The sequence below is a fragment of the Anopheles merus genome, chromosome 2R (assembly GCF_017562075.2).
Source record: "Anopheles merus strain MAF chromosome 2R, AmerM5.1, whole genome shotgun sequence".
NCBI lineage: Eukaryota > Metazoa > Arthropoda > Insecta > Diptera > Culicidae > Anopheles > Anopheles merus.
Window position 1 is genome coordinate 18,302,133 of NC_054082.1, and position 8,608 is coordinate 18,310,740.

The 8,608-nt window shown below is 46.6% G+C and overlaps 3 protein-coding genes across 5 annotated transcripts; 2 read left to right on the forward strand and 1 right to left on the reverse strand.

Moving 5' to 3' along the window:
- Nucleotides 1-31: 31 nt before the first annotated feature.
- LOC121590803 (copper homeostasis protein cutC homolog) lies at nt 32-1,801 on the forward strand. 3 transcript variants are annotated; one of them, XM_041910809.1, is made up of 3 exons: nt 32-110; nt 442-1,270; nt 1,333-1,801. In XM_041910809.1, the coding sequence occupies exons 2-3, from the start codon at nt 701-703 to the stop codon at nt 1,567-1,569; spliced, it is 807 nt and encodes a 268-aa protein (XP_041766743.1). In that variant the 5' UTR covers nt 32-110; nt 442-700; the 3' UTR covers nt 1,570-1,801. The 3 variants fall into 3 exon arrangements, with proteins under 3 accessions (XP_041766743.1, XP_041766742.1, XP_041766741.1); XM_041910808.1 differs by lacking the exon at nt 32-110 and adding an exon at nt 118-142; XM_041910807.1 differs by lacking the exon at nt 32-110 and adding an exon at nt 175-369.
- Nucleotides 1,802-2,540: 739 nt separating this feature from the next.
- On the reverse strand, nt 2,541-6,262 carry LOC121590805 (V-type proton ATPase subunit E). Its single transcript, XM_041910811.1, has 5 exons — nt 6,151-6,262; nt 5,938-6,003; nt 4,775-5,119; nt 4,502-4,696; nt 2,541-4,427 (listed from the first exon to the last, which is right to left on the reverse strand). The coding sequence occupies exons 2-5, from the start codon at nt 5,968-5,970 to the stop codon at nt 4,320-4,322; spliced, it is 681 nt and encodes a 226-aa protein (XP_041766745.1). The 5' UTR covers nt 5,971-6,003; nt 6,151-6,262; the 3' UTR covers nt 2,541-4,319.
- A 416-nt stretch (nt 6,263-6,678) lies between these two features.
- Nucleotides 6,679-8,217, forward strand: LOC121590801 (39S ribosomal protein L37, mitochondrial). Its single transcript, XM_041910803.1, has 3 exons — nt 6,679-7,320; nt 7,391-7,683; nt 7,757-8,217. The coding sequence occupies exons 1-3, from the start codon at nt 6,797-6,799 to the stop codon at nt 8,170-8,172; spliced, it is 1,233 nt and encodes a 410-aa protein (XP_041766737.1). The 5' UTR covers nt 6,679-6,796; the 3' UTR covers nt 8,173-8,217.
- The last annotated feature ends 391 nt before the right edge of the window (nt 8,218-8,608 follow it).

An 8,608-nucleotide genomic window follows, 5' to 3' on the forward strand; every position in this document is an offset into this window, starting at 1 on the left:
GGTTGCTGACGTTCGACAAGTTGCGGACGAAGTATCGTGGGAAACGGAATTCACCAGCGACCACGGAGCCGGTTTTGTGGTGTTTAGATGGCAAGATTGTGCATATTTTTGTGAGCAGTGTGGGTGTGGGTGGCTGTGTATGGTACGGGGGAAGGGGTGTGTTGTTGTTGATGGTTTCTTGACGCGAAGGTGAAACTGACAGTTCAGTGCACAGTGGTCAATACCTGTGGTTGCAAAATGGAATCACATTTTGTAAAATTATTTTTGATAATTTTTGAATCCTATGAAAGTTCAAATTGTTGTTTCCTGATATCACAAATCAAGCGTCTAATTACTTCATGATGAAACAGCTCGACTGCAACAACAGCGGTGGTTATAAATATATTTAAAACAATTGTTTTCAAACCATTCGAGTAATCTATCGTTTTTGTAACTTTTTAGGAATTTTCGCAGAAGAAAATGGCTAAAATTCCGTGTTCTGTAAAACTGCACTATAAGTAGAACTGTAAAAAAATGATACCATACTTGAATTATCGTCTCGTGCTCGTGGTGTCCAGCTTATCTTTTGCTTCACTGTAGATGCATTGTTCCACGAAGCGGGAAAGAAATTCAGCTTCTCGCTGTTTGTCAAAAAGCAAGAGAACAAAAAAGGGCAAACAGTTTGTAAAAACACCAGCAACAGAACGGGGCACTCACAAAAATGCAAATTCTACTAGAAGTTTGTGTCGATACATTCGAATCTGCCGTTGCAGCGATCCAGGGTGGCGCCGACCGTATAGAGCTCTGCTCTGCGCTTAGTGAAGGTGGCCTGACGCCCTCGGTGGGCCTGTTGCGAGAAATAAAGCAATACCTTGCAGCGGAATATGATGCACCATTGCTAAGCGGTCGCCCAACGATCTTCCCCGTGTACTGCATGATACGGTGCCGCAGGGGTAGTGATTTCTGCTACTCCGCGCAGGAAATGAACGCCATGCTGTGGGATATGCGGCTGTTGAAACAGAACGGTGCCGATGGGTTCGTGTTCGGCGCACTGGATCCATCATCATCTTGCCGCGTGCATCGAGAACACTGCGAACAAGTGGTTGTGGCGGCAGGAGAGCTACCGCTAACCTTTCACCGTGCCATTGACTGCACGGAGGAGAGCGCACTGGGTGAGAATCTACGGTTGATAGCTGAGATGGGCTTTTCGACCGTTTTGACGAGTGGATTGAAACCGACGGCAGAGCAAGGGATGGAAACGATCGCTAAAATGAAGAAAATAGCAGATCAGGTAATGTTTGATTTGTTTTTTTCAGTTGATAAAATATCTAAATTTTCGATCGATTATTTTAGCTCACCGGTAAATCACTTCGTGTGATGCCCGGTTCGGGAGTATCGACGCAAAATGCACGGCAAATACTGCAACGTACCGGATGCGATGCAATACACGGATCGGCAAGCATAACGAAACCGGCGGGAGGTCATCAAACAGGAACCATATCGATGGGCGGAAGCAATGTCGATGCTATGCCATTGAAAGTGTGCAGTAAAGCAAAGGTGCAAGAGTTGCGCCAGTTGATCGATAGCTAAGTGTAGGAAAATAAAGCATTACCCTTACCTCTGCACTGGGAGCCTGGGAGGTAGCTGATACCTTCCTATGTTTTCTTTCACTTGGGCCCAACGTACGGTCACGCGTGTTTTTGGATCGTACATCCCATACCGTGGTGTATTTATTGTGAACGTTTTTTTTTGCACATAATTCACTGCTGAAACGAAGCGGGATATTAGAATCCAGGGGAGGCCGGTCACCGCAATGGTTGGACAGAGGATGAAGACACTTCTCTATTGCAACCGTGCCATGCAGGATACCCTTTCGTCGTGGGTTATTCCGTGTTCCCCTTCACCGTTCAACTGCTGGTCGTTCGTTCGTTCGGTGCGAATATAGCTGAACTTGTTGATGTGAATACCATACATGCTGATGTTCGCTCTATCGTACAGTATTTAACGCTGTGCTTTGTCATTGTCTAATGCCATCCCCCCCCTACGTCATCCTCTCCCCCCCAGAGTTGGGCTGTATTACATTTGTTGCATAAAGTTGTTGTTTTATGAGCTTCCTGTTACGTGTGTTCCAGTTTCTCCTAGTGTTCAAACGCGCGATTTTGCATTAACTAAGTTTCGCTTACTCGTCGTTTACAACAATATCTACTCATACCTATAATTATGTATATATATACTTTCTGTTTTTTTTGTGTTGATTTTTTGTTTCATTTTTTCTCATTGCTCCTACTTGTTTCCTTTATATTAAGTTCTACTTTCCTTCCAATATACATATATTTTGTTTATTTCTTAATAACATCCCGCTTAAGCTCGGTAGTGGTTATGAGAATGTACACCTTTTCCAAACGAATCCTTCCTTCTCTTTTTACGGCCAAGATCTCATGCTGGCCGTGTTTACTACTTTTGGTAAGAAAGCCGGTGGCAACACATTTACGCGAAGAAAGCGTTTGCTTATAATACTTCGATTTTATCGAATGAAAAAAAGAAAGATCAAATCCATAACATGTTTTCTTCAAGACACACTTATATATATTTTGTTCTTTTACGACAGACTCACATGGATCTTGGCTGCACACGCACGCACACCGTTACAAAACGATTAACTTCATTGAACGCTCCCTGGGATCGTGATTTTCCGCGTTCAACCGAACATTACACAGATTTCCATACCATTGCTTCGAACGATCAGCAAAAGCTTCAGCCACATTTTGGTGTTCGCAAAGCAAGATGCTGGCGGTAAGGAGACGTATGCAGTGCACCGGATTGAACCACGGGCCACGACCTGTTAGATGGTTGTCTGTCTAATGGAGCAATATCATACATTACAATTACTTTTACTTTTTCTACCGAAAATGTGACTTGCTGGCGTGAAAGAAAAGCGAAAGAGGCCACACTGAAAGATGTTGTTACCGTGTGTTGGTTGCCGAAATCGAGTGTTGTTGAAACAATCGTGCCGCTACTGCTATTAGTATTGATCTTTTCTAAAGGAATGTATTTTAACGATTTGTTTCAGTATTTAGCAAATACGCTCGCATGATGGTTTGGATATTCTTGTCCTACGTTCCTTCTTCTAGTAAAGTGTGTCACACTTCTTACCACCAAGAAAGAAAACAAAAATAGGAAGGAAACGTTGGCCAACGTATACATCTCATGGCACCCTACACAAACGCCGCTAGAGCAAAGACGTGGGATTTACTTAAAAGCTTACGATGGAAAAATATTATCATATTTTTGTAGGGAAATTATTTGCAACATACATAGATAGATCAAAAATACTGCGACACCTACGACATTTCCGGAACTGCACCATTCACAGCGAACAATCGCAATGTGAAAGTTTGAGTTCTACTTCGTAATAAACCATTACCAAGCGAGAAAGTGCGTGTGTGGGTGTGAAGGTGGTGCGCAGATAAACAGGGATAATAAGAAAATGGAAATAAACAAAACATCATTTAAAAACAATTATAATATGTAGCAACAATTTTTTTTTTCACGAACGATGTGTTTCCGATAAAACTTAGATCCTATAATTCTGCATTAACGTTTGTGATTGTATATGTTTTGCATCTGTTTGTGCGTACAGAAAACAAAACATGCGTATTCTAGTAGGGACGTAAATTGCGTTTAACTTGAAAGCAGCGGTACACAATTGCCACTGTGCACCCACTTTCCGAAATGTAGCCGACCGTTAAGAAGACGTGGAATTATTGTGGGACAGTATTCCCGATCCAATGTGCCCCCCTTGCTGCCAGTGCAGTGCAAGAGGGTGGGTTCTTTCGCTGTTCAAGATGGACCGAACAGATGCTGATAATGCCTAGATGGTATCGGCATCAGCATAAAAAAAAAAAAAATGCGCAAGATTCAACCATTATAATTAAGTATTTTCCCTTCCAGGAGGGGCGAAAAGAACACCTTCGTACACGCATGATGTTAGGGCGCAAATGGGGGCGGAGATGTTGGGGTCATTCGATCGTTCGCTTCTACGGTCGCTTCGGAGAGCGAAGGATGGGTGAGGCTTAACTTTCAACTACGATGTTACAGTAACCATGCTAAACGACCTTTCTGCGATTGCTGCTGACGGACAGGGTAAGTATAAGTAACGGTTATAGAACCTGCTATTTGCATGCGGAAACAAGGATATCTATGTAAGAATGGATGGTGATTTTACGTGCGTTCTGGGTGTAGCCCTTCCATCATCGCAGCCGTTGCGTTGTTGCGATGATGGCGGCCATACGTTCTGCTACCACAGCGAGCAGCACACATCAGCCAGGATTGTGCTCTATTTAGTCGTTGAACTTGCGGTTCATGTTGCGACCGAACAGCGCATTACGGATCTCCGGCACCAACTGCTGGGCAATCAACTCCAATCGCGACTCAAGAGTGTTGGCCACCTGCGTTCGGAAAGCATAATGTGATTGTAAGCATTCACCATTCATGGAGCGTACGAGACGCGTCGGTACCGTACCTTGATGCGTCCCGACTGTGCCAACAGGTCAACTCCGCCAGTCGCGTCGGCCGGTAGGAAATTTTCCGTATCGAGCGTGACCACCACGTCACGGCCGCACTTGGACTTGTACAGCTCTACAGCTGCCGGCAGTGCGTTCTGGATAACCTGAGCGTCCGCCTGACGGCCACGGATGAGGACCTTGGCCTCCATCAGCTGTCGCACAAAGAGGAAAGGGAGAGAAAATGATCATTAATACACAATATCGCAATGGACGTTCGCCCGATCTCCTACCTGTAGCAATCCCTGAGTGATGAGGGCAGTCAGGATCTCGCCGTAGCGGGCGGGATCCTTCGTCACTTCGCCGAGACGACGACGGCATTCATCGAGCACGTTGGATACATGGTCCTCGCGCACTTTCAGCACCTTCAAGCGGGCCTGGTTCAGCATGTTCGAAGACTGGATCTTCTTCTGCAGCTCGACCTGCTTTTCCTTCTTTTCGTAGTACTCCATGATCTTCAGGCGCTGCTGCTGCACCAGGCGGCCCTTCTCGATGTTGAACTCTTCCTCGGCTTTCGCATCGATCTCTTCCGCCTTCTCGTTGGCCTCCTGCTCGATGAAGGCCATCATGTGCTTGATCTGGAATGCGTGCGACGAGGAGAAAAAAAAACGATGGTTTAAGCATAAAAGCATGCTGAGAAACGGGGAACAAGCATTCGCTACCATTGTTTGCTATCTTTAGTCGACGGCCCGTCATATGACTCCCAGCAGTAGCAGCAGCATGATTGGTGGTTACGTCGTCGCCAAACCACTACCCGTCCCACCCAGACTGGGCTGAACGCTTAGAAAAGCACAACCACATTCTGGATTTTAAGCTGTTATGCAATTTTGGAGCCCTTTTTTCATCAATGCACGTGCATTTCTTATGAAAACTAAATACCTATCGGTATCTATGATAAAACATGGCGAACAGATCTGTAAGGCATCACCGTGGGATGGGGAGAGTCGGTCATGTGACACATATTGCATCTTCACCAACATTCGGCAACAGCTGAGAGACCGATTGACCGACGAAGGGAACGGCTTAAAGAAAGCACCACTTGTAGTGATTTGAACAAAAAGCGCCCAAATTCAGCAATTTCCCAGAAAAGAGGCGATTTTTGCTAAAAGAAAATAGATTTTCCACTCCTTCCAATCAGCAGTAGTAAACATTCGCTGTCTCGCTTGTGGCACCGCTCTTCCCTATCTTTCCCTCTCCTTCACATGGTCACACTGTTTGACACTTTTCACATGACAGGTCCCGTGACCCGAACGAAGGCGACGAAAGGGCAGACTGCAAAAGTGTTGTCCGCAGATCTGCAGATTGTCGCCTTTTTCCCGGAACATTCGGACAATTTTCACGGCAAATGGCACACAATTATGATGCTGCCCCAAATGTGGTGTGTATCGGCACTTACCTGTTTCTGGACATCGGCATCGCTGAGAGCCATCTTGCTAGCGGTGTTGTAATAGCAAACTGCAAACTGCACCAGAAGAAATGGTTACAAAATTAGTACGCCAATTCGCTAGCACACAGTTAAGGGAGTTGGGGAGGAGTAAAGTGAATGCTTTTTAACTGTTGGTAAAAGATATTGCACCGGAATCAAAGTTGCACTACGCAAGAAACGTACCGAAAAGTTAGGACCAGCGCGCAGTTACTGCTTCGTCGTCGTCTCGAAAAAACTGCGATTGTGACCGAGGGAGCAATTTGCTACGAAAGCTTTGACAGCTGCGTTCAGCAGCTTTTCCCGTGCAGGTTAGCTCATTGCGTGCTAACGTTAGGGCACGGTCGCTGCAGCTGATCTGCGGTGAACGATTAGGTATGTGTATTATCTTTTTTTAGCTCTGGTATCTCAGTTGGTATTGATCGTTAGAGTAACTGCCAGATAAATAACGAGTTTCCTTATGATATTATCCAATTTATTTCGTTATTTTAGTATTTGGGACAGCCATTGAACGGTCTCACTTTGGTATGGGCGTTATAAGGGAAATGTTAGTGTGTTTTAGCCATAAATCAGCTAACACATTTCTTCATGTTGAACATTAAATCTCTTCTTCATTGTAATTTAAATTCTTGAAACATATTTTGTATAGCCATTTTTCTTCTTCAGCCCAGCTTCACATGGTCCAACCCGGCTGCTAGCATGGCTGTGTTTACGAATGTAAACAGCAAAGCGAAATGTCAGCAAGCACAGAAAATCGTGCTCGCGGTGTGTTGATAGAGGCCGGGCGTTATTTAATCACTGTTTAGTTGTAAAACTTGAAACCCACCCCAAAATGCGGCTCACTAACACGCTTCTACGGCAGCACATAGGCTTCTTCTTCAAGAAGCACTGGCTGCAGCAGGGCAAACGTGTGCCGAACAGTACCGGTGCCGAGGAGGAGCTAGCTGCGCGCGGTATCACCGTCGTCGACCCGTCGGAGGTGCTGAAGGAGCAGCGACCGCGGGAGGACTTCAATATCCCCGGCATGGTACCGCCGCCGGTAGCGCTGGACGAAACGCATCCCCTGTGGAAGGCCGAACCGGCGTACGTGTACGGAGACACCAATGTGCTGCTGGAAGGCGTACGCCAGGCACAGAGCCTCCTGAACACGGCCGTGTACGACGATCTGCCGCTGAAGGTGGAGGAAAAGCTGGAGCAAACGAAAATAACAACCCAGCTCGATCGATCGATGCAGCAAGCCGTCCTATCGGCACTGGTGTTCGACACGGAGCAGGTCAAAAACGCAATCGTAAAGGTGCCGGACCGTCCGGCGTACAAGCTGCCCCGCACGTACGGTATATCGGAGGGCAGACGGAAGTAAGCAGTCGCTTGTGGTACGCTGTGCGGGCACATACTGATCGATAGGTAATTTCTTCATTTATTTCAGTCAGCTGATACTGTCCAAGCTCGTAACACACTGCGAACGTTTTGCGGGACGATCCGTGAACGCGAACCGGAAGGTTGTGTTTAATGCACGATTTTTAGTCCCGCTGGTAAAGGACAGCGAACGGGTGCTGCTGAACCTGAGGGCGGAATCGATGATCATATCGCAGGAATCGCTGAAACCGCTCGATACGTCCGTCTATCGGCCGCTGGATGTTGAGCTTCCCAATCTGTTCCCGCTGAAGGAGACGGTTTCCATACCGGTGCAAAACATTTACGACTGGAAGAACGAATATCGTACGTAACGCTGGCAGATGGACCATTTTGTCCAGCAATATAATAATCCGTACGTCTCTTGTATCATTCACAGCCATCAGCCGTAACTATAAGCTGTCCCATCCGCACACCATTCTCATCCACTGTTCGCCAAGCGACGTGAAAAACGCCACCGAGCTACCCGTTTCGCGCGATCAAATCGAAGGGCGAACGATGCTGAAAGCGTTCACTGTCGCGGCGGCCCGAGCCCGTCAGCTGTACGGGGACGATGTGAAAACGCTACCCAATCCGATCACGGTGCAGGCGGTGCAAACCGACAGCAAAACGTTCCACTTTAGCGTCTATCAGCTGAACACGCTCGATCTTGGCTCCAGCACGGAGCGTAACATGTGGTTCCGGAAGGCACCGCTCGACCTGTACTCGGAGTGTGGATACATCGTCGGCAAACCGACACTGGCCGACTATAACAAGGACGTGCTGCGGCATTTTGCCGTATTCTATTCAAACTAGTTATGCAGATGGTTTGGGCGAATAAAACGATAGCGTTACAGTGAATGCCGGTTGTTTTGTTGATTGCTTTTCGTTTGCCTTGGGGTCGTGCGTGTGTCAGATAGAGAGATAGAGCCGATTAATTAGAAAGATGTGGGAAGGAATAATTATTGCTCACAGCTGGTTGTCTCTAGATGTGGTTCAATTTATGCATGTTTGCAGGCATGCCAGTACTGCACCAATTTAATTGATATTATCTAAAACAATCAATACCGAATTGAAATTCGCCACAGTAAATAGCACCGCGCAGCACGTGCTCGTTGCCATCCACGCGCTTGCTAGTGTAGGGGAGAGAGAATGGAAACGCAACATCAAAAAATCAATACCAAACTCCCACGAAATGTGCCTCGTGACCGAGTGTAAGCTTGGTACTGTTTTCCCGCGCTTCCGTACGGTG

Excerpts from the sequence above, each read along its gene's own strand:
- LOC121590803 (XM_041910809.1), top strand. The coding sequence starts at position 701 with ATGCAAATTCTACTAGAAGTTTGTGTCGATACATTCGAATCTGCCGTT. Across the intron at positions 1,271-1,332 it reads TGAAGAAAATAGCAGATCAG|CTCACCGGTAAATCACTTCG; the intron begins GTAATGTTTGAT and ends CGATTATTTTAG.
- LOC121590801 (XM_041910803.1), top strand. The coding sequence starts at position 6,797 with ATGCGGCTCACTAACACGCTTCTACGGCAGCACATAGGCTTCTTCTTC. Across the intron at positions 7,321-7,390 it reads ATATCGGAGGGCAGACGGAA|TCAGCTGATACTGTCCAAGC; the intron begins GTAAGCAGTCGC and ends CATTTATTTCAG. Across the intron at positions 7,684-7,756 it reads CGACTGGAAGAACGAATATC|CCATCAGCCGTAACTATAAG; the intron begins GTACGTAACGCT and ends TATCATTCACAG.
- LOC121590805 (XM_041910811.1), bottom strand. The coding sequence starts at position 5,970 with ATGGCTCTCAGCGATGCCGATGTCCAGAAACAG. Across the intron at positions 4,697-4,774 it reads TCACTCAGGGATTGCTACAG|CTGATGGAGGCCAAGGTCCT; the intron begins GTAGGAGATCGG and ends TTTGTGCGACAG. Across the intron at positions 4,428-4,501 it reads CACAGTCGGGACGCATCAAG|GTGGCCAACACTCTTGAGTC; the intron begins GTACGGTACCGA and ends TTCCGAACGCAG.